The sequence below is a fragment of the Salmo salar genome, chromosome ssa13, assembly GCF_905237065.1.
Source record: "Salmo salar chromosome ssa13, Ssal_v3.1, whole genome shotgun sequence".
NCBI lineage: Eukaryota > Metazoa > Chordata > Actinopteri > Salmoniformes > Salmonidae > Salmo > Salmo salar.
In genome coordinates this window covers 23318319-23344203 of record NC_059454.1, presented here as the reverse complement: position 1 = coordinate 23344203, position 25885 = coordinate 23318319, and the positions used below count along the sequence as shown (strand labels likewise).

Sequence of the window (25885 nt, the reverse complement as noted above, 5' to 3'; positions counted from 1 at the left end):
CACAGAGCTGAAAGAACTCCAGGGCTTGTCAAGATATTTTACAGTATTTCGCTCACTTTCTTTTTCTCTCTCTCTCTTCCCCACATCTCTCTTTCTTGTTCTCGGTCTCTCTCTCTCACACACACACACAGACACACAATACAACTTATTGTCCATTAGTTACAGCACACATACAGTCGAGCGCAGGGTCAAGCTGGATGGAGAAAATGTTGTGGGGTTAAGAGCCTTGCTGAAGGGCCTAACGGTAGGGGAATATCTTCAGGGTGTGAACCCATCAGCCCTCCAACTGCCAGATCAATTCCGCCTGTAGCAGCGCTTTACTGTGTGTGTACGTGTGTGGAATATAAACCATACGGTGCAGAGAGTGTGTGTGGAATATAAACCATACGGTGCAGAATGTGTGTGTGGAATATAAACCATACGGTGCAGAGAGTGTGTGTGGAATATAAACCATACGGTGCAGAATGTGTGTGTGGAATATAAACCATACGGTGCAGAATGTGTGTGTGGAATACAAACCATACGGTGCAGAATGTGTGTGTGGAATACAAACCATACAGTGCAGAATGTGTGTGTGGAATACAAACCATACGGTGCAGAATGTGTGTGTGGAATACAAACCATACGGTGCAGAAAGTGTGTGTGGAATACAAACCATACGGTGCAGAATGTGTGTGTGGAATACAAACCATACGGTGCAGAATGTGTGTGTGTGGAATATAAACCATACGGTGCAAAATGTGTGTGTGTGGAATATAAACCATACGGTGCAGAGTGTGTGTGTGTGTGTGTGGAATACAAACCATACGGTGCAGAGTGTGTGTGTGTGTGTGTGTGTGGAATACAAACCATACGGTGCAGAGTGTGTGTTTGTGTGTGTGTGGAATATAAACCATACGGTGCAGAGTGTGTGTGTGGAATATAAACCATATGGTGCAGAGTGTGTGTGTGTGTGTGTGTGTGTGTGCGCATGTGTGTGTACATGAGCTCATCACTCCTCTTCTCCTCTCGTCCCCACCCCACCCCATCACTCCTCTTCTCCTCTCGTCCCCACCCCACCCCATCACTCCTCTACTCCTCTCGTCCCAACCCCACCCCATCACTCCTCTTCTCCTCTCGTCCCCACCCCATCACTCCTCTTCTCCTCTCGTCCCAACCCCACCCCTTCACTCCTCTTCTCCTCTCGTCCCAACCCCACCCCATCACTCCTCTTCTCCTCTCGTCCCCACCCCACCCCATCACTCCTCTCGTCCCAACCCCACCCCTTCACTCCTCTTCTCCTCTCGTCCCCACCCCACCCCATCACTCCTCTTCTCCTCTCGTCCCAACCCCACCCCTTCACTCCTCTTCTCCTCTCGTCCCCACCCCACCCCATCACTCTTCTCCTCTCGTCCCAACCCCACCCCTTCACTCCTCTTCTCCTTCTCCCCACACCACCCCTTCACTCCTCTCGTCCCCACCCCACCCCTTCACTCCTCTTCTCCTCTCGTCCCCACCCCACCCCTTCACTCCTCTTCTCCTCTTCTCCCCACACCACCCCTTCACTCCTCTTCTCCTCTTGTCCCCAACCCACCCCTTCACTCCTCTTCTCCTCTCGTCCCCACCCCACCCCTTCACTCCTCTTCTCCTCTCGTCCCCAACCCACCCCTTCACTCCTCTTCTCCTCTCGTCCCCACCCCACCCCTTCACTCCACTCTCACCATTACATAAGTTAGTGCAGCACGCTCCCCTCAGGCACACAAAGAAATGAGATGCAAAGGAATGTGATCAAAAGTAAGAGAGGGTAAGAGAGGATAAGAGCTGCTAGAGAAAGATGCAGAAGAAGAGATGGGGGCAGCATATCCGTTTGAGACAAGAGCCGTCACAGCTACATAGCCCCTACACACTGATCATGTAAAATGGAAGTATATACCAGAGTCAAGGGACTCTGCATTTCAGTGTATTCTGCTCACAAACACTAGACTACAGTGCTGCAACAGAAAGTGAAAGAACTGAGATCGTGTGAAAGTGAGTAGCTTCACTGCCATAGCAAAAAACACAATGTAGTGTACCTACCAGATGATCTAAAGCCAATAAATGTATCAGGACTCAGGAGAGGCTGTACGTCATTAACATGTACATTTAGTCATTTAGCAGACGCTCTTATCCACAGTGACTTACAGGAGTAATGAGGGTTAAGTGTCTTGCTCAAGGACACATCGACAGAATGTTCACCTAGTCGGCTCGGGGATTCGAATCAGCGACCTTTCGGTTACTGGCCCAACGCTCTGATTCAACTCAATGAGGACTTGATGATTAGTTGACAAGTTGAATCAGGTGTGTTTGTCCAGGACTACAACAACGTGTGCTGTTGGGGATACTGGAGGACTGGAGTTGGGAAACACTGCGGTAGGCTACCTGCCACTATGAGCTTCACAAGTAAATAAACCAGATTGCCAACAGCCTCATTTGCACTTCAAAGCTGCAGGTTGAAGTTTAAATGTTTAGTAGCAGAAATGCGGCATAACTCTGAAATGAATAGATATTATAACCACTAATATCTAACTTGGTCTCACAAACAACACGGTAATGAAAGGTGGTATATTACTGTTATATTATCCTTGGTCTTAGACCTTGGAACTCTTTCAAAATGAGTTGGAATGTCTTGTTTATGTCAGTTAATTCAAGGTAATTATTTGCAACATTGTTAGAGAGGAAGGTAGGCCTTAATGTTTCATCTGTTTGTATTTCACATATGCTTACTGTGCCACAGAATAACTTCAAAACTGGATAACAATACATGTCCAAATGCAGTACACACTGATCACTCTAAGATGTCACGTTGAGCCATCACAGAAAGGGCTTGATGTATTCAGAGTTCACGGTGCGGTCTCCCCTCTGGGAGTAACACGAGTTTAAATTATTCAGAGAAGTGGACACTTTCAATCCAACATTCAATAGATCTGAAGAACTGTGTACACACAGAGAGCTTAAGATGCAGTGGGTGGAAAATACTGAGGTCAATTCTGCTGGAATAATGCCCTAGGTCTGTGTTATCATAAACATCCCACCAAACAAAATGCAACCGTAGCTCTATAATGCTGTAGTACTCAACGGTAGAGGGACTTACAGTAGTCACACGGAGGATAGACTACAGACGAATACTGTATAATTCTCGATTGGATACGTTCACAAAATCAATCATGAACACAGGTGTGAGAAAACATGCTGAATCAACTGTAAACTTGTGAATTTGGGCCTGACGCAATTGTGTGTGTGTGTGTGTATACACATTTGTATGTGTGAGTGCGCGTGTGTGTGTGTGAGTGCGCGTGTGTGTGTGTGTGTATATACATTTGTATGTGTGAGTGCGTGTGTGCGTGTGTGTGTGTATACATTTGTATGTGTGTGTGCGTGTGCGTGTGTATACATTTGTATGTGTGAGTGCGTGTGTGTGTGTGTGTGTATATACATTTGTATGTGTGAGTGCGTGTGTGTGTTTTGAACTTATGTTGGAATGAGGCACTACTATTAACATGATCAACCCAAACAGAAAAATAGAAAATTGTTCAATAGAGTTAGCTGGAAAACAGACACACTTGAAATGGCAACAACTGCATGTATAAGCTGTTCCATACCACAACTTTAACTCACCACAGTGGAACTACACGTCCAACTGGCTGGTTGCAGCTTTTCCATTACACACATCGGTCTCCTCTCTGCCCAGAAAAGATCTTACTCGTCATAAACCCAGTGTACCAACACAGGCAGCCAACGTCCTATGTCTCTCCTCTCTCGGTCCTGATGTAGGTCAAAACACTGCTGTTTGTCAAGGTGTCCAGATTAAGTCAGAACAGCTTCAGACCAGGTCCACATGCTGTACCGTAGCCTACTTCCCATGGGGCTCTGGCTGGTCTGTTTGTTCTTCCTGGAGTCAGCTGCCGATCATGAGGCAGGGTTGCGTCATCGTTCGCCTCACAACAACCCCAGTTTCAGCATATTCCACCACATTGTCGACACAGTGGAAGATACAGACATTGGCATGGACACATTGATAGACACAGTTAGAGATTGAGGAAGTGTGTGACTCCAGTAGCCTCCAGTTTCCTTTCCTATTCAGATGACACCCTGATCCCTGTTGTTCCTCCTGGATTGGAGACGAGGTGCAGCAGCGTTCGGGGACCAGAGACACCGTCCAGACACACAGACAGTGAATAAATAATGGCTGCTGTGCTCCACTCGCTGCCATGGAACCATGGTCAGATCAGGTTGCCAGTCTTCTACTGTCTCATTATAACCTCTTTCACTGTCATACAGACCCAATGTACTGAACAACTCCCTCAAAATCCTCACTTTAACACGGACCAGAATCAAATCAGACAGTCTAGCTGGCCTTTCTTGCAAAACAACCTTCTGTTCCCGCCAGAGACAAACTTCACTTGAACGAAACCCATGTGAAAGCTTGACTGTCTCCGAGATGTTATCTGAAGAGACACCTCTTCAAGTCGGAGGAAGTTGGAGAAACGTACATGTTGAGAAAACAATGAGCCAGCAGGTCAAAAGGAATGTGTTTCAGAGGCACAGTGTGTTCTGACGAGACAGGAATGTTCCTCCTGGGTCAGTACATGCCTTGTGAGCGAGAGATAAGCGTTTATTTAAATCAGCCCAACAGGATTCAGAAACTAGATATCACTCAGCAAAACACAGAAAGGTGCATAGTCAGGCAGAAGTAAACCGAACAAGCCAATCACACAACACCAGCCTTTTAAAAATAACATAGAAAATTGTTTCATTTTGACACAGATAATGTTTATCTAACACTTTGTTCTGGGAACATATGGGTTCATTCAGGATGAGATTTGCATCTTTTAAGAAAATGTCCTCTGTATTCCATTCTACGCCAGATGACTGACCTGAGCATCGCCTCAAAGCTTTAATATATCTTCATTTTCCAAATGATTGTGTTGGGTGTGTACTGTAAAATCTAGGAAACTTTGCATCACTGCCGCTCCTATGTGTGGATTTAGCCTAACACTGATGACGAAGATGATGATATGTTTCCAGGGTGATGAACATCTAACATGTCTCCAGGAAACCACTTTTATAGACAGTATGGGCTGTATCTTTGATAAACTGGTGAAATATTTTCTAGGCAGTTTGTAAAGAAATAGACGAGACATGAGGAGCAGACTGGGGCTCCTCGCTGTCTGGGAACAGTCATGACAGATGATCTCCTACCTTATTGTTCGGCTTGAAATGCAGTACTTCCACATCACATTCCACGCGGCAGTGACCTCACTGCAGACACCAGACACGCAGGGAAAACATGTGCAGCATGGCACACGCAGGAAGGAAGTTTCAAAATGTCCCAAACGCACCAAACTGTGGCAATTCCTCCTATAGCAGCCAGTGGAGAAACACCCTGTTCTAGACCACACATGACAGCCCACATCCTTCAGTGTCCAAAGAAAAACACAGAGAATTCATTTTCCTCCAGCTCCAGTTTCCTCAGCTGTGCCGTTTAGAAGTTCCCTGTCCCAGTTTATCCTGCCTGTGTCCACACTCAGAAAGTTGCTAGACTAGCAAATTATCCTGATGACCAAGAAAGGAAAAGGCTCAGTTCAGTATGTCTAGGCTCCTCGTTAAAGGCTCTCCACCCATACTGTTCACTACTACACCACTCCTCCCTCTCTCCACCCATACACCACTCCTCCCTCTCTCCACCCACACTCTTCACTACTACACCACTCCTCCCTCTCTCCACCCATACACCACTCCTCCCTCTCTCCACCCATACTGTTCACTACTACACCACTCCTCCCTCTCTCCACCCATACACCACTCCTCCCTCTCTCCACCCACACTGTTCACTACTACACCACTCCTCCCTCTCTCCACCCATACTGTTCACTACTACACCACTCCTCCCTCTCTCCACCCATACTGTTCACTACTACACCACTCCTCCCTCGCTCCACCCATACTGTTCACTACTACACCACTCCTCCCTCTCTCCACCCATACTGTTCACTACTACACCACTCCTCCCTCTCTCCACTCATACTGTTCACTACTACACCACTCCTCCCTCTCTCCACCCATACTGTTCACTACTACACCACTCCTCCCTCTCTCCACCCATACTGTTCACAACTACACCACTCCTCCCTCTCTCCACCCATACTGTTCACTACTACACCACTCCTCCCTCTCTCCACCCATACTGTTCACTACTACACCACTCCTCCCTCGCTCCACCCATACTGTTCACTACTACACCACTCCTCCCTCTCTCCACCCATACTGTTCACGACTACACCACTCTTTCCCTCTCTCCACCCATACTGTTCACGACTACACCACCCCTCCCTCTCTCCACCCATACTGTTCACGACTACACCACTCCTCCCTCTCTCCACCCATACTGTTCACGACTACACCATTCCTCCCTCTCTCCACCCATACTGTTCACTACTACACCACTCCTCCCTCTCTCCACCCATACTGTTCACGACTACACCACTCCTCCCTCTCTCCACCCATACTGTTCACGACTACACCACTCCTCCCTCTCTCCACCCATACTGTTCACTACTACACCACTCCTCCCTCTCTCCACCCATACTGTTCACTACTACACCACTCCTCCCTCTCTCCACCCATACTGTTCACGACTACACCACCCCTCCCTCTCTCCACCCATACTGTTCACTACTACACCACTCCTCCCTCTCTCCACCCATACTGTTCACTACTACACCACTCTTTCCCTCTCTCCACCCATACTGTTCACTACTACACCACTCCTCCCTCTCTCCACCCATACTGTTCACGACTACACCACTCCTCCCTCTCTCCACCCATACTGTTCACTACTACACCACTCTTTCCCTCTCTCCACCCATACTGTTCACTACTACACCACTCCTCCCTCTCTCCACCCATACTGTTCACTACTACACCACTCTTTCCCTCTCTCCACCCATACTGTTCACTACTACACCACTCCTCCCTCTCTCCACCCATACTGTTCACTACTACACCACTCTTTCCCTCTCTCCACCCATACTGTTCACTACTACACCACTCTTTCCCTCTCTCCACCCATACTGTTCACTACTACACCACTCCTCCCTCTCTCCACCCATACTGTTCACGACTACACCACTCCTCCCTCTCTCCACCCATACTGTTCACTACTACACCACTCTTTCCCTCTCTCCACCCATACTGTTCACTACTACACCACTCCTCCCTCTCTCCACCCATACTGTTCACTACTACACCACTCTTTCCCTCTCTCCACCCATACTGTTCACTACTACACCACTCCTCCCTCTCTCCACCCATACTGTTCACTACTACACCACTCTTTCCCTCTCTCCACCCATACTGTTCACTACTACACCACTCCTCCCTCTCTCCACCCATACTGTTCACTACTACACCACTCTTTCCCTCTCTCCACCCATACTGTTCACTACTACACCACTCCTCCCTCTCTCCACCCATACTGTTCACTACTACACCACTCTTTCCCTCTCTCCACCCATACTGTTCACTACTACACCACTCTTTCCCTCTCTCCTTGCTTTCTTGAGGACAACCCTTCTTTTTGTTTCCTTACAACGCACCCTAACCCATCTGGCTGGGACTGCCTATGATCCCCACTGGTGGTGTGTGTGTGTGTGTGTGTGTGTGTGTGTGTGTGTGTGTGTGTGTGTGTGTGTGTGTACGCGTGTGCCTAGTACCTGGGCCCATGTCCAAAAATGACAGAGTTCTCAATAGGAAGGCCAAGCAGGGGGAGGGTTAGCCCCAGTTCAGCAGCTGGGAGAGGCTGTTTTCAGTTACTACACCGGCCTTGCTTGGAACAGAATCTGACCATGTTACTGTAAACTCTCTGCTGGTGTTTCCAGTCACAACCCATAACGACTACAGTATTCCAGTGACTGAGGAATCAGGAACATAATGAAGTATTTTTGATCAGGCATAAATAACAGGTTTTCATAATGGAAGAGACTACAGTGTCACAGACAGACAGACAGACAGACAGACAGACAGACAGACAGACAGACAGACAGACAGACAGACAGACAGACAGACAGACAGACAGACAGACAGACAGACAGACAGACAGACAGACAGACAGACAGACAGACAGACAGACAGACAGACAGACAGACAGACAGACAGACAGACAGACAGACAGACAGAGAGAGAGAGAGGGGAGAGCCAGAGAGGGGGGAGAGAGAGAGAGAGAGGTGGAAGAGAAGGGGAGAACGAGAGAGAGAGGGGGGAGAGAGAGAGAGAGAGAGAGAGAGAGGTGGAAGCACCTCTTTTAATATAGTCTTTCAGGGTCCAGCACTGAATGTTTGCATATAAACAATGAGGAAAAATAGGAAGAGAGAAAGGTCTTTCTTAGTATGAATTTAGAGGCCCCTCCTCTCCCTCCCTCCATATCTCTAATGCAATCCCATAGGATATAACAGCTACTGTACAGTCGACCCTTCCTTTCTGTATCGGTATACCCTCTTCATTTCTCTATTCCTCTCTCATCACCTATTGTTTTCACCTTCCCATTTCAAGAAGTCCCTTCCGCATTCTCTGTAATGTCTGTATTCAGCTCTTTCAAGCTCGATCATGGATGGAAGATAATGAAGCAGCACACAGAATGTTTCCCAGTGCACCATAATGGACTGAGATATTAAACTAAGAGGAAATACAAGGAAGAGGAATAAGAATAATTACTACTCAGTATTCCAATTAGCAATGTTTAGCAAATGTCAACACAATGTTTAGCATGTGTCAATACCAGAAGAAACGTGATTGACTCAACACCCATCCATCCAGAGTGACGACTGAAACCTACAGCTGATGAGAATTCCCAGCAATATAAAGTGACAGGAGGCACTGTTTCCAGGGTAAAATAACTGCTATGCAGTGCATTATGGAAATGTCCTCATCCTATGAATACTAATGACCACAGCGTGTGTGTGCATGTGTGTGAGAATCCATTAGGATAGATGTGACAGTGTGACAGGTGCTTCTGAGGGTTCCACAGACTCTGGATCAGTCTACCATGTCTCCAAACGCAGCTTAGTTCTAATTTAGACATCAAACTCGGGCCTGATGCGATCGGCAACATCAAACCAACTACATGGGTTATGCATGAGCAAAACTCCACATGTAGGCTACGCCTGTGATGTATATCAACATGAAATGTTACTTTAACAGTGGTGAAGTTGCAGAAGGTGAGTTATTAGATTAATAAATTGATTATTATAGTTTCGATTATCACCAGCGAGTACGGATGCTTTATGGTTATGTAGAACATAAAACCCTTTTCTCATTGCTCTTGAAAGTGTCGGCCTCTTACGACACATCTCTGCGGGGGGGGGGGGGGGTTCCTGCATGAAGTGGGATCAGGAAAGCATAAACCAACACAATCCCATAGGCATGTTCATTCCGCCCTTGGTTGTTCTCCTTGAGTGTAGATAATGTCTATTCTGTGGGAGTCAGCTAAACATTGGTATTCTCAACAGCATGGTGGAATCACAGCAGCTGTACTAGAATACAGAACGTCAGCTATCCGCTGGTGACAGGCAGTCAGAGACATGATGAGTATTTATAATCCCTGTAGAGGGGATAGGGGAGGATGAATTGCAGTATGATTTGTAAGAAGTGTGCGCGGCTCCACCTTCCTATCGAGTAAACTACCTACTGTATGTACAGTGCTGTATATCAAACGCTGAGAGGAAACCCTCTGACTAGATTCAGTAAGATGATCTGCCCTGCACTTACTTAAAGCCATTTAAAGATTATTACCCACTCCATGTTTCTGCCACTAAGCTGATAACACTGACCTGTGATACAATCATCCAACATTAAATCTACTCTTATAGCTAACACTCCAAGGAGACTGCATGGCAACATGAATAAATCCCTGCCCTGTAATGTGTAGGCTCATAAAGGCAGATTCACTACCTGTAACGTGTAGGCTCATAAACACAGATTCACTACCTGTAACGTGTAGGCTCATAAACACAGATTCACTACCTGTAATGTGTAGGCTCATAAAGGCAGAATCACTACCTGTAACGTGTAGGCTCATAAAGGCAGATTCACTACCTGTAACGTGTAGGCTCATAAAGGCAGATTCACTACCTGTAATGTGTAGGCTCATAAAGGCAGATTCACTACCTGTAACGTGTAGGCTCATAAACACAGATTCACTACCTGTAACGTGTAGGCTCATAAACACAGATTCACTACCTGCTCCGATGGGAGCAGTAGACTCAACCTTGCATAGATCCTGCACTAGGTGAAAGGTGAACACCACGATGGATGAGTGGATGTCGAGTCCAGTCACCCTTCCTCTTCTCTCCTCCTAAGCACTTATCAGCTCCAATCCCATTACAGCAGACATCATAAAGTAGACAAGCATTACCAAGAGACCAAGTGACCCAACCAAGTGGCTTGTTTCTCTCAGGGAAATCGATTGTTGTCCAGCCAGCTCACACACCCCAGAGTAATGTCTCACACAATCACACTTACTGTTAGCACTGTGCCTAACACTGCTCTGTGTGCTGTTCTTAGTTTCTGTCTATAAAATATCTACACCAATTCATTCCACAGAGCTTTTGTTTATTCAAATTTGGAGTGTTCAAATATGAGCAGGAAGAAAGATCCATGAGCCACAGGCACAAATGAATTACAAGTGTTCCATCCTGCAGAACAAATCGGAAAAACAAATCGCAAAATATCTAGTGTAAAGTCAACTTACCTCTTATGAAAAGTATTGTGAGGCTGTAGACACAACACATGCCAGTAATCCATACAGAATGTCTTAAATTTCCACATTTTTCTGCTCCTAAGTTCTCCTGCAGAAGATCAACAGGGGGCCCCGATAAGGAGACAGTGCTGGTTAGTCCATGGTGCCAGGTGTTGTATGTTCATGTTAGCAGATTCAGTAAACATCATGGCACCACAGGTACTGAACATTGCTTAGGTGTTAAATGTCTGAATCCAGACATGGATCCTCCTCTTCTGGCACACTGTCCTGGTCCTGAGTGGGTAAATTTATCTGGAGCACTACAGTGCTTCTATGGAACTCCCCAGATTAAAACCGTTCTGGACGTGCGTCTCAAACACAAAACCAGATGAGAACCAGGTCCATCTAAAGTAGTCTTAGATCAGGATCCAGACCAAAATCTATTTGGATCTGTTTGGATCAACTCAGACCAAGTTGAAGTCAGGATCTGCTTAAAATAACTTGTACACTGTAGACTGCATCAGCTCTGTTCAGCTCGTATCCAGGTCACTCAGGCTGTCCTCTGTTCCCGTCCCTCCAGAGCGTGTGTCAGGCTGGGAGTCTGTGGGGAGGCATGGCTATAGATCCACCGCTCCAGAAGATACTATAGTCTGTGGGAGTACAGAAGCACATCCTTCATACACCACACATGCCTCTCTGCTCTGATAGACACTGTCTCAATCAGGCTTAGCAATGGGCCTCTTCTTCCTCCTCCCTCTCCTCCTCTTTGGTCGCAGAAGCAAACTTTCTCGATGAAGGCAAGAGATGGTGACTCCTCTACCTCTATCACTCCCTCCCTGTGTCTCTGACCCTGTTCCTCTCCCTCTTTTCCTCCTCTCTGACTTTAAACTCTCTCTTCTCCCTCAATATCTGTACACTCTCTCTCTCTCTCTCTCTCTCTCTCTCTCTCTGACGTGAACTACAGCTACTGCAATCTACATAGATCCTCCCCGAAATGTGCCAATTCTGGTTGCCAGGCAACACTATGGTACTATTGAAACTGCAAATGGAAGCCTGCAGCAAGGACCCTCATTGGACAGACCGGTTGATGGGGAGTGGCCACAATATTATCTACAACTGCACGAGCGTACACCCATGCTGTAATCAGAATAGGCAGAGGCTACAAGTGCTGAATTGTTCAGGGAATAAAATCCTCTAAGGAAGAAGCAGAGCATTCAATGTTGCATATTTGAGCTTTAAACCGTCAAGGTCAAGGAGGTATTGCAGTGAATACAATGGCCCATGAATTGTATGAGAGAATGAATATACCTGGTCTCTAAATGAAGCTATTCATGAAGTCATTGAATATCTAAGGTGTGAATGGTTACGTGTGAACAGGAGGTGTGATGGGTATCGGCAGGAAAAAGAAAACAGGATGTAAATTGAAATTGTATTCATGGTGTGGTTGGAGGTGACAGAGCAATGCCCTGGATCAAACAGCGGCATGTCATCATTATCATCAGCTGAGCATCGACTGAGATGTTACAAACATGGCTTCCCTAAACAAGCGCTGGTCTGTTCTCTGAGAGGCCGTGCCAGACTGTTGTACTACCCCGTCCCAGGGGCCATGGGAAACAGGGGTACGGATGAGGCCCAGGCCTATCATCATCTCATCATTATTCAACCCCCATCCATCACCATCCCCCATACCACCACACACACACACACACACACACACACACACACACACACACACACACACACACACACACACACACACACACACACACACACACACACACACACACACACACACACACACACACACACCTCTCTGGTGATATGTTATTCAGATGAATAACAGACAGATTCAGATAGCATGGTTGTGCCATATGACACAGAGTGCCTTCAGAAAGTATTCATACCCCTTGACTTATTCAACATTTTGTTGTGTTACAGCCTGAATTCAAAATGTATTTAAAAAAAAGTGCTCTCACCCATCTACACGCAATACTCCACAATGACAAAGTGAAAACAGGTTTTTAGAAATTGTTTATTGAAAATTAAATACAGAAATATTTAATTTACATACAGTACCAGTCAAAAGTTTGGACACACTCATTCAAGGGTTTTTCTTTATTTTTACTATTTTCTACATTGTAGAATAATAGTGAAGATTTTAAAACTATGAAATAACACATATGAAATCATGTAGTAACAAAAAAGGGTTAAACAAATCAAAATATATTTTTTATTTGAGATTCTTCAAAGTAGCCACCCTTTGCCTTGATGACATCTTTGCACACTCTTGGCATTCTCTCAACCAGCTTCATGAGGTAGTCACCTTGAATGCATTTCAATTAACAGGTGTGCCTTGTTAAAAGTACATTTGTGGAATTTATTTCCTTCCTAATGCCCAAATAAATGCTTCATAGAGTTCAAGTAACAGACACATCTCAATATCCACTGTTCAGAGGAGACTGCGTGAATCAGACCTTCATGGTCGATTTGCTGCAAAGAAACCACTACTAAAAAGACACCAATAAGAAGAAGAGACTCGCTTGGGCCAAGAAACACGAGCAATGGACATTAGATCGGTGGGAATCTGTCCTTTGGTCTGATGAGTCCAAATTTGAGATATTTGGTTCCAACCGCCGTGTCTTTGTGAGACGCAGAGTAGGTAAACGGATAATCTTTGCATGTGTGGTTCCCACCATGAAGCATGGAGGAGGAGGTGTGATGGTGCTTTGCTGGTGACACTGTCTGTGATTTATTTAAAATTCAAGGCACACTTAACCAGCATGGCTACCACATCATTCTGCAGCGATACGCTACCCCATCTGGTTTGCGCTTAGTCCCACTATCATTTGTTTTCCAACAGGACAATAACCCAACACACCTCCAGGCTGTGTAAGAGCTATTTGACCAAGAAGGAGAGTGATGGAGTGCTGCATCAGATGACCTGGCCTCCACAATCACCCCACCTCAACCCAATTGAGATGGTTTGGGATGAGTTGAACCGCAGATTGAAGTGCTCAGCATATGTGAGAACTCCTTCAAGACTGTTGGAGAAGCGTTACAGGTAAAGCTGGTGGAGCGAATGCCAAGTGTGTGCATAGCTGTCATCAAGGCAAAGCCCTGTTAAGTTAGATGGGGATCAGTGGCAAACCGCAATTTTCAAGTCTTTCCACATATTTTCGATGGGATTCAAGTCTGGGCTTTGGCTGGGCCACTCAAGGACTTTCACATTCTTGTTCTGAAACCATTCCAGGGTTACTTTGTCTGTATTCTTTGGGTCATTGTCCTGTTGCACTTTAAATCTTCACCCCAGTCTAAGATCGTTTGTTCTCATCAAGGATTTGCCTGTATTTGGTTCCATTCATTGTTCCCTCTATCATCCCCATAGCATGATGCTGCCACCACCATGCTTCACGGTAGGGATGGTGTTAGATGGGTGATGAGCTGTGTCTTCTCCAGACATAGCGCTTTGCATTCAGGTCAAAGAGTTACATTTTTGTCTCATCCGACCACTGAATTGTTTGCCTTATGCTATTTGGAGTCTTTGCAAACACCAGGCGTGCTGTCATGTGCCTATTTCTCAGGAGTGGCTTCCGTCTGACCACTCTCCCATTAAGCCCAGAGTGCTGTAGAGTCTGTTGTCCTGGAAGGTTCTCCCATCTCAGCAAAGGAACTCTGTAGTTCTGTCAGAGTGGTCATTGGGTTCTTGGTCACCTCCCTGACCAAGGTCCTTCTTGCCCGGTTGCTCAATCTGGTCTGTATGAGTCTGGGTAGTTCCATATTTTTTCAATTTCCCAATGATGGAGACCACTGTGTTCTTGGAAACTTTAAACACTGTAGAAATTGTTTTCTACCCTTCCCCAGATATATATGCCTCATCACAATTCTATCTCGGAGATCTATGGACAGTCCCTTGGACTTCATGGTATAGTTTCTGCTCTGACATGACCTGTGGGACCTTATATAAACAGGTGTGTTCATTTCTAAATCATGTCCAAACAAGTGAATTGGCCACAGGTGGACTCCAATCAAGTTGTTATGACATATCAAGGAAGATCAAAGGAAACTGAATGCTCCTGAGCTCAGTTTGGATTGTCATATCAAAGGGTTGTGAATACTGATGTAAATTAGATATTTCTATAGCTGACCCCATTTAGTCGGCTGAATTATTTTGGGTCAAGCAGTAGCAAATACACTATATATACAAAAGTATGTGGACACCCCTTCAAGTTAGTGGATTTGGCTATTTCAGCCACACCCGTTGTTGACAGGTGTATAAAATTGAGCACACAGCCATGCAATCTCCATAGACGATCATTGGCAGTAAAATGGCCTTACTGAAGAGCTCAGTGACTTTCAATGTGGCACCGCCATAGGATGCCGCCTTTCCAACAAGTCAGTTCATCAAATTTCTTCCCTGCTAGAGCTGCCCCGGTCAACTATAAGTGCTATTATTGTGAAGTGGAAGTGTCTAGGAGCAACAAGGCTCAGCCGCAAAGTGGTAGGCCACACAAGCTCACAGAACGGGACCGCCGAGTGCTGAAGCGTGTCCTCGCTTGTAACACTCACTACCGAGTTCCAAACTGCCTCTGGAAGCAACGTCAGCACAAAACTGTTTGTCGGGAGCTTCATGAATTAGATTTCTATTGCTGAGCAGCCACACACAAGCCTATGAGTGGTGTAAAGCTTGCCGCCATTGGACACTGGAGCTGTGTAAACACATTCTCTGGAGTGATGAATCATGCTTCACCATCTGGCAGTCCGACAGACGTATCTGGGTTTGGTGAATGCCAAGAAAAAGATACCTGCCCGAATGTATAGTGCCAACTGTAAAGTTTGGTGGAGGAGAAATAATGGTCTGGGGCTGTTTTTCATGGTTCAGGCTCCTTACTTCCAGCAAAGGGAAATCTTAAAAAAAAAATTGTATAATTTATTTTATACCTTTTTCTCCCCAATTTCGTGGTATCCAATTGGTAGTTGCAGTCTTGTCACATCGCTGCAACTCCCGTACGGCCTCGGGAGAGGCGAAGGTCGAGAGCCATGCGTCCTCCGAAACACAACCCAGCCAAGCCGCACTGTTTCTTGACACAATGCCCGTTTAAATCGGGGGCCAGTCGCACCAATGTGTTGGAGGAAATACCGTACACCAGGCGACCGTGTCAGTGTGCATTGTGCCCGGTCCGCCACAGGAGTCGCTAGAGCGCGATGGGACAAGAACATCCCTGCCGACCAAACCCTCCCCTAACCTGGACGATGCTGGGCCAATTGTGCGACGCCCCTTGGGTCTCCCGGTCGCGACAGAGCCTGAAGTCGAACCCGGATCTCTAGTAGCACAGCTAGCACTGCGATGCAGTGAAGGGAAATCTTAACACTCCAGCATACAATGACATTCAAGACAATTCTGTGCTTCTAACTTTTGGGCAACAGTTTGGGGAAGGCTCTTTCCTGTTCCAGCATGACAATGCCCTAGCGCACAAAGCGAAGTTCATACAAAAATGGTTTGTCAAAATCGGTTTGTAAGAACTTGACTGGCCTGCACAGACCTCAATCCCATCGAACACCTTTGGGATGAATTGGAACGCCAACTGCAAGCCAGGCCTAATCGCCCAACATCAGTGCCCGACCTCACTAATGCTCTTGTGGCTGAATGGAATCAAGTCCCTGCAGCAATGTTCCAACATCTAGTGGAAAACCTTCCCAGAAGAGTGGAGGCTGTTATAGCAGCAAAGGGGGGAACAACTCTATATAAATGCCCATGATTTTGGAATGAGATGTTTGACGAGCAGGTGTCCACATACTTTTGTAGTGTATATATATTTTTTTTATGGCACACAAGACACTTGTCTGATTCATGTATGTCTCACTGAACTAATCCATTACGGAGGCCACGTGATGCAACATCAGTATCACTAGTAGCACATTTACCCTTAATTGGTTATGGTCATTTCTGTTAATGTTTTCAATATATTATCATTACAGTCTTTTACCGTTCTCATTTTCGGAGTGAACACTGTTTGCAGACCGCACAACCTAGGCTACTCTTGTGAGGAACAAGTTTAGGTTTATTTCATTCCATTTAAGAGAGTTGTCAATTTATTAATTGTCTTTTATTTGTAGCGCTCCTGTCAATCAATGTTGAGTAAGGTCACGCACCTGATAATACATAAGAAGTATAGTAGGCTACCTGGCCTGCATGCAAATGTAGAACTATAAATACTCCCATTTGGGGATCTGATATTATTTATGATTGTCTTAACTCACCACCACTGTGGCGCTTCTCAAACAAATGTTTTCTTCACCTAAAACAGCAAGTAAACAAAAGTCTGTTTTTACATCCATTGAGAATGACAATAGTTCCTCAAAGTAGCCTATTTGAAAAATCTTTTGATAATCAATTGGTGTTAAAGGGGAAAAAATGTAATGCTCTGATCTGGGGGAAACGTCATAAAATAGGCCTACCTGTCACGACTCCCACTGAAGGTGGCGCCCCCTCCTGCTCGGGTGGCGCTCGGCGTCACCGGCCTACTAGCTGCCACTGATTCCTTTTGTTTTCCCCCCTTTCCGTTATTGTTTGCACCTGTCCTCTGTTGGGTTGATTAGCGGGGCTATATTAGCTAGTTGCCCCGCCTGCTCTTCGTGCGGGATTGTTTCTCTGTGTGTTGCTTGTTTACGAGCTGGATGTACGCCCAAGCCTTACAGAATCCCGCACCACCTATGGAGTCAGCAGGAGCAGCTGCCAACCCCCTTCCCTCGATGGAGGAACGCGTGCTCCATCATACGTCAGTCCTCCACCGAATTGGATCCGCCATGGACCAGATGATGGAGAGGATGGACCGTTGGGAGAGGAGTGGTCTCCACCTCCGGCTCCTCCGACGCAGCCACCTCCGCCTCCCACTGCGTCTGGCTCCGGCGCGCTTCGTCTGGCGCTCCCGAGGTAGTATGATGGAGCGGCGGCTGGGTGCCAGGGATTTCTGCTCCAGCTCGAGCTGTACCTGGCCACCGTCAGACCTGCTCCCTCGGGAGAGGAGAGCGTGAGTGCCCTCGTTTCCTTCCACCCTCCGGAAGGAAGAGCGGCGGGTGAGCGGCTGTTCCACCTCAGGCAGGAGACGAGGAGCGCGCAGGACTTCACGCTGGAGTTCAGGACCTTGGCTGCTGGGGCGGGGTGGAACGACAGGGCCCTGATAGACCATTATAGGTGTAGTCTCCGGGCGGATGTCCGCAGGGAGCTAGCTTGTCGGGACACCGCTCTGTCTCTCGATGAGCTCATCGACATGTCTATCCGACTGGACAATCTACTGGCTGCCCGCGAGCGTTCGGAAAGGGTCCTGTCCGTTCCACCTCCGTGCACCCCCGCCCCTACTCCTATGGAGTTAGGGGGGGCCGTGCTGAGGGGTACCGGAGGAGGTGGCTCCTCCTGCACCAGCTGTGGTCGGAGAGGACACTGGCTTGAGGGGGCTAAGCACCCCTTTCTCATCTGGACCGACCATCAGAATCTGGAGTATATCCGGGCAGCTAGGAGACTGAATCCGCGTCAGGCAAGGTGGCCATGTTCTTCACCCGCTTTAGGTTCACTATTTCCTATAGACCAGGCTCCCTGAACAAGAGGGCCGACGCGCTGTCCCGTCTCTATGACACTGAGGACCGGGCCCATCGATCCGACTCCCATCATTCCAGCTTCTAGGCTGGTGGCACCGGTGGTATGGGAGGTGGACTCGGACATCGAGCGGGCGTTAGTATTGGAACCTGCGCCTTCACAGTGTCCCGTGGGTCACATGTATGTGCCGCTCGGTGTCCGTGATAAATTGATTTGGTGGGCTCACACTCTACCCTCTTCGGGTCATCCTGGTGTGGCGAGGACAGTGCGGGGTCTCAGGGGGAAGTACTGGTGGCCCACCTTGGCTAAGGACGTGAGGTTCTATGTTTCTTCCTGTTCGGTGTGCGCCTAGAGTAAGGCTCCTAGGCATCTCCCGAGAGGGAAATTACAGCCCGTCCCCGTTCCACAATGGCCATGGTCGCACCTGTCAGTAGACTTCCTGACCGATCTCCCCCCGTCTCAGGGGAATACTACAGTCCTGGTTGTTGTGGATCGGTTTTCAAAGTCCTGCCGTCTCCTCCCGTTGCCCGGTCTCCCTACGGCCCTGCAGACTGCGGAGGCCCTATTTACCCACGTCTTGCAGCACTATGGGGTGCCGGAGGACATTGTCTCTGATCGAGGTTCCCAGTTCACATCCAGGATCTGGAAGGCGTTTATGGAGCGTCTGGGGGTCTCTGTCAGTTTGATCTCCGGTTATCACCCTGAGAGTAATGGGCAGGCGGAGAGGGTGAACCAGGAGGTGGGCAGGTTTCTGCGGTCGTATTGCCAGGGCCGGCCAGGGGAGTGGGCGAGGTACATTGCTTGGGCAGAGTAGGCCCAGAACTCACTTTGTCACTCCTACACTAACCTGTCACCCTTTCAGTGTGTTTTGGGTTACCAGCCGGTCCTGGCACCATGGCACCAGAGCCAGACTGAGGCTCCTGCGGTGGAGGAATGGGTACAGCGCTCCAAGGAGACCTGGAGAGCCGTCCAGGAATCCCTGAAGCAAGCCAGTGGACGGCAGAAGAGGAGTGCTGACCGCCACCGCAGTGAGGCTCCTGTGTTCGTACCGGGGGACAGGGTCTGGCTCTCGACCCGGAACCTGCCCCTCCGTTTGCCCTGCCGGAAGCTGGGGCCGCAGTGTGTGGGGCCCTTCAAAGTCCTGAGGAGGATAAACGAGTTGTGTTATAGGTTACAACTCCCTTCCTATTACCGTATTAACCCCTCGTTTCATGTGTCTCTTCTCAGGCTGGTGGTAGCTGGTCCCCTCCAGGAAGGTGAGGTGCCGGAGGTCCCGACGCCCCCTCTGGACATCGGGGGTCCCCGGCGTACAGCATACGGGCCATTCTGGACTCGAGACGCCGGGTGAGGGGCCTGCAGTACCTCGTGGACTGGGAGGGGTACGGCCCAGAGGAGAGGTGCTGGGTACCGGCGGAGGACGTCTTTGACCCATCCATGTTGAAGGATTTCCATCGCCTCCGCCCGGATCGCCCTGCGCCTCGCCCTCCGGGTCGCCCTCGAGGCCGGTGTCGGTGGCGCCCCCTCCTGCTCGGGTGCTCGGGTGGCGCTCGGGTGGCGCTCGGCGGTCGTCGTCACCGGCCTACTAGCTGCCACTGATTCCTTTTGTTTTCCCCCCTTTCCGTTATTGTTTGCACCTGTCCTCAGTTGGGTTGATTAGCGGGGCTATATTAGCTAGTTGGCCCGCCTGCTCTTCGTGCGGGATTGTTTCTCTGTGTGTTGCTTGTTTACGAGCTGGATGTATTTGGTGCTAGTGCATTGTTTTGCGCTCTCTGAGTTTTGTCCCCTGTGTTTGGGGCACTTTGATTTTGTGTGCGCTCAGTTCGCTATTTGGGGTGGCTGGTGTTTTACCGTGTTGAGCATTAAAGCTATCACCCTTATCGCTGTTTCCTGCGTCTGATTCCTCCTCAACTACGCCCAAGCCTTACACTACCTGATTACTTACATTTACATTTAAGTCATTTAGCAGACGCTCTTATCCAGAGCGACTTACAAATTGGTGTATTCACCTTATGATATCCAGTGGAACAACCACTTTACAATAGTGCATCTAAATCTTTTAAGGGGGGGGGGTTAGAAGGATTACTTTATCCTATCCTAGGTATTCCTTAAAGAGGTGGGGTTTCAGGTGTCTCCGGAAGGTGGTGATTGACTCCGCTGTCCTGGCGTCGTGAGGGAGCTTGTTCCACCATTGGGGTGCCTGAGCAGCGAACAGTTTTGACTGGGCTGAGCGGGAACTGTGCTTCCTCAGAGGTAGGGGGGCCAGCAGGCCAGAGGTGGATGAACGCAGTGCCCTTGTTTGGGTGTAGGGCCTGATCAGAGCCTGAAGGTATGGAGGTGCCGTTCCCTTCACAGCTCCGTAGGCAATCACCATGGTCTTGTAGCGGATGCGAGCTTCAACTGGAAGCCAGTGGAGAGAGCGGAGGAGCGGGGTGACGTGAGAGAACTTGGGAAGGTTGAACACCAGACGGGCTGTGGCGTTCTGGATGAGTTGTAGGGGTTTAATGGCACAGGCAGGGAGCCCAGCCAACAGCGAGTTGCAGTAATCCAGACGGGAGATGACAAGTGCCTGGATTAGGACCTGCGCCGCTTCCTGTGTGAGGCAGGGTCGTACTCTGCGAATGTTGTAGAGCATGAACCTACAGGATCGGGTCACCGCCTTGATGTTAGTGGAGAACGACAGGGTGTTGTCCAGGATCACGCCAAGGTTCTTAGCACTCTGGGAGGAGGACACAAGGGAGTTGTCAACCGTGATGGCGAGATCATGGAACGATACTTCTTATCCCTTGTGCAAATAGCCTACAGCTGTGTCTGTCAGAAGCTCACTGGAGCAGGAAATTCTGAGGGCCCAGAATATTTTATACAATGTTGTAAGTTTGCTAGCAGAGCTTGAGGCCGGACCAATTAATAGTTGATACAAAGGCTTGAAGTTCGTTGACAGGCCATGTGTAGCCAATGTGATTTATAGGATATTTATTTTATCAGGATATTTTCTACCTGCAGGCTGCAATGTTTTTATTTGTTGGCTTTATTTAGGCTATTTTTATATAGTTGGCAATGGCAATAGAAGTTGGCAAAGGCAATAGAACCACATAATGATTGAGATACGAAGACTCTTATAAATAAAATGAAACTGTTACATGAAAATGTGCATATGAAAATCATAACTGGCACTCAGATCGGTAGAAATTGTAAGATAAATTGGCACTTCAAATGGAAAAGGTTGCCGACCCCTGGTGCAGCCTATTACCAGCAACTTCAGGAGCGTAATGGCAGAATCTACGAAGACCAGCAGCAGATGGAGGACCATGCTTAAAGCATCAGACAAGCACAGTAGCCTACATATAGTTGATTTTATTAACACATAGGTTGTGTCTATATAGGGAAAAATACACATTTAAAAATGTTGACCAATCGATTGGTCAAAAGAACAGACTCTCAGTCTACCAAGATTTTTTTTTTAGTCGGGGACAGCCCTAGATATTTCTGTATTTCATTCTCAACAAATAAATACAAAATAAAAATAATCTAAAAACATGTTTTCACTTTGTCATTATGGTCATTATTGTGTATAGATGGGTGAGAAAACGTTCATATTTAATCAAGTTTGAATTCAGGCTGTAACACAACAAAATACAAAATGTGGAATAAGTCAAGGGGTTTGAATACTTTCTGAAGGCACTCTGGGTAAAGTGTCTATTAAAACCGCTTAGATGTACAGTGCCATGCAGAAGTATTCATCCCCCTTGGCGGTTTCCTATTTTGCATTACAACCTATAATTTAAATATATTTTTATTTGAATTTCATGTAATGGACATAGACAAAATAGTCCAAATTGGTGAAGTGAAATGAATACAATTACTTGTTTAAAAAAAATTGAAAAGTGGTGTGTGCATATGTATCCACCCCCTTTGCTATGAAGCCCCTAAATAAGATCTGGTGCAACCAATTATCCTCAGAAGTCACATAACTAGTTAAATAAAGTCCATCTGTGTGCAATCTAAATGTCACATGATCTGTCAAATGATCTCAGTATATATACACCTGTTCTGAAAGGCCCCAGAGTCTGCAACACCACTAAGCAAGGGACACCACCAAGCAAGCGGCACCGTGAAGATCAAGGAGCTCTCTAAACAGGTCAGGGACAAAGTTGTGGAGAAGTACAGATTTAGGGTTGGGTTATAAAAAAATATCCGAAACTTTGAACATCCCACGGAGCACCATTAAATCCATTATACATTTTTTTTTAAGAATATGGCACCACAACAAAGCAGCCAAGAGAGGGCCGCCCACCTAAACTCACGGACCAGGCAGGAGAGCATTAATCAGAGTCAATAAAGAGACCGAACCTGCAAAGCTCCACAGCGGAGATTGGAATATCTATCCATAGGACCACTTTAAGCCGTACACTCCACAGAGCTGAGCTTTACGGAAGAGTGGCCAGAAAAAAAGCCATTGTTTAAAGAAAAAAAGAAGCAAACACGTTTGGTGTTCGCCAAAAGGCATGTGGGAGACTCCCCAAACATATGTAAGAAGGTACTCTGGTCAGATGAGACTAAAATGTAGCTTTTGGCCATCAAGGAAAACGCTATGTCTGGCACAAACCCAACAACTCTCATCACCCCGAGAAAACCATCCCCCACCGTGAAGCATGGTGGCAGCATCATGCTGTGGGGATGTTTTTCATCGGCAGGGACTAGGAAACTGGTCAGAATTGAAGAAATGATTGATGGAGCTAAATACAGGGAAATTCTTGAGGGAAACCTGTTTCAGTCTTCCAGAGATCTGAGACTGGGCCGGAGGTTCACCTTCCAGCAGGACAATGACCCTAAGCACACTGCTAAAGCAACACCCGAGTGGTTAAAGGTGAAACATTTAAATGTCTTGGAATGGCCTAGTCAAAGCCCAGACCTCAATCCAATTGAGAATCTGTGGTATGACTTAAAGATTGCTGTACACCAGCGGAACCCATCCAACTTGAAGGAACTGGAGCAGTTTGCCTTGAAGAATGGGCAAAAATTCCAGTGGCTAGATGTGCCAAGCTTATAGAGACATACCCCAAGAGACTTGCAGCTGTAATTGCTGAAAAGGTGGTTATGCACGCTCAAGTTTTCATTTCTTGTTTGTTTCACAATAGAACATTTTTTGCATCTTTAAAGTGGTAGGCATGTTGTGTAAATCAAATGATACAACCCCCCAAAAAAATCTATTTTAATTCCAGGTTGTAAGGCAACAAAATAGGAAAAATGCCAAGGGGGGTGAATACTTTCGCAAGCCACTGTAAAGTCCCATTTTAGGGGACATGTGTGGTTCTGGTCCTGCTTCCGACCGACATTTAGCCCTGGTTCCCTTGGACACAGGGTACATTTTCGGAGCCTGTGTGACATAGATGTGAAATCTGAAACCACTTAAAGCTGGGATGTCCCTCCTGCCATTTCATTCACTCATCTGACTGTCCATCAACTCCTGGCTGAAAGCCACTGACAAAGAACATGCCTGCAATCGTTTCATCGTAGCCCAGCAGGAGAGTGGTTTCATCACGGTACATTCAGCACATTCAGAGATCGATTTATCTAAAATAATTCATAGATTTTAAACAAAAAAACACTTTCTGTTTGTCATAGACGGACAAAATGAATATGATGAAAGGCGAGTTCCTAACAAGTTCAGGAAGCCATGCTCTCTGAGATGTTCACAGGGATGGAGGAAGATGTTTTGATCAAGAAAGACCTTCAGAATATATGCACATTTTCTCTAACACTAATAAATATTTTAGTTATAAGGAAGGTGAAATCTTATAGTTAGTCGTTTTATAATGTGATTATACTATATTTAGAAATAATATAAGTAATTTCAATCCTTACTCATTCAGTTTTGTTGAATAGGAAATACATCATGAAATATTTCATTTTTATCATATTTGTACTGTGTACTTGAGCTTGTGTCCTCAAAAGTGATTACACCTCAGCAATGTATAACTATTCTTACAAGAACGTTTTTTCTGAATATACAGCCTTACTAATTATTGTTTATGGCCCTCGTGATAAATAAAAACTTTTGGGGATTACGTAGACTACATTTGATTACATTTAACTGGATGAAAAACAATATTAACTAGTTATTAGATACGGCACACCTCAAACTACTCCAGACTGACGGAACGTAAAAAAGAGATTAACATAGAACATAGAAAGTCCGAACTCTTTGCGGGTTGAATGACATCACTCGCACCTCTGACCATCACTCTTTATGAGGCATAACCTTTATGACAAAGACATTACATTATCCCAGTAAGAGAACAGCTATTTCACTGCATAACCACCAAGTTTAAAGTCAAGGTCAAATTTCCAATGGATGGCATGGTGTTACATTAACAGTGCTGTGTGTTCTGGAGACCAGCCAAAGACACCAACATACTCTAAGAGCCAATAAGGAATCACAGCTGAAAGCGTTCATCAGCGTGAGACAAATACTGCTTCTTTATGGCTATATCATCATTGTGCTGTATCAATATGAATCTGCTGGTCCAGCAAAATGAAAGTCGGTAAAGGGCACACAGTGGTATCAGTTGAGCCATCAATCAGAATAAATTTGCTGATACAGAGAGCTGCTTGACATGCTCCAGCACCGAATGCGGTCTGTTACTACAGACTGATATGGAGCATTACCGTAGTATGACCCTCACTCTATTTAACATTCCTAGTCAATCACTGATACTCAACCAGGTCAATCTCATCATGGCATCCGCTAAGAGAGAGATTTGAATGTGAAGTCAAACAAATAAAGAGAAATGGCCCCCGGCCAGTACATCGAGAGGCAGCCTACATGTCAGCACTACAACATGGGGTAGGGTGACCCAGCAGAGGGGTCTGGCTTCAGGGGTGGAGGGGGAGATGAGAGATGAGATGCAGTGGTCAATCTATAGAAGTTGGAATGCAACATGGTGGAATAAAGTGTAGAGAATGTGTAAGAATAAAGCAGGGAGAAAGAAAGGGGACGATGGTGGGTTAAGGAGGGATAGAAGGATGCAGTAAGAGGAAGGAACAAGGGGATGTGATTATGGATGGCTGCTAGAGGTTTACGATGGCTACCTGTGAGCAGACTCTCATATTAATCATATAATGATGGTGTTTTCATCAGCCTGATCATTGCGAAACTAAAGAACAAGGTGACATATCAGTGTGTCCCTGAACAGTGAAAGACAATTTGAATGGTCATGCCTTAGAATTGCCCTCCCCCTAGTGGCAGCTAGCTAGCTCTAGTCTTCTGGCAAATGTGGACGGCAGTACACAACATTTCCTCCCCAATTTTATTCAATTCAGAAACATAATCACACACACAACATATACTAGAAAACAATATTTATTCATATCTCATTTCAATACAAGGGGGCCCTGCAATTGGAACACTTGAAGGTAATTGAAGGTAATCTAACTCAGAAGAAATAGATGCTGTGTATGCAAGACCCCGATAGGGAAAGGGAAATATAGTATAGAGGATTGTCTTACATGTATTTTAGTTACATTACAGTATGTTACAGTATAGA

General features: G+C 46.6%; 1 protein-coding gene across 6 annotated transcripts in view; it reads right to left on the bottom strand.

Moving 5' to 3' along the window:
• Window positions 1–25885, bottom strand: part of LOC106566761 (IQ motif and SEC7 domain-containing protein 1) — a 234785-nt gene that overhangs the window by 77161 nt on the left and 131739 nt on the right. The window contains exon 1 of one of the 6 annotated variants that reach the window (XM_014135130.2): window positions 10763–11624. The exons of 3 other annotated variants lie outside the window; for them this stretch is intronic. In XM_014135130.2, coding sequence (XP_013990605.2) covers window positions 10763–10839 — 77 coding nt within the window. In that variant the 5' untranslated portion in view covers window positions 10840–11624. Of the gene's footprint in view, window positions 1–3633; window positions 4471–5217; window positions 5628–10762; window positions 11625–25885 lie in introns of those variants that run through there. 2 more of the 6 variants (XM_014135132.2, XM_045693062.1) reach the window with 2 other exon arrangements.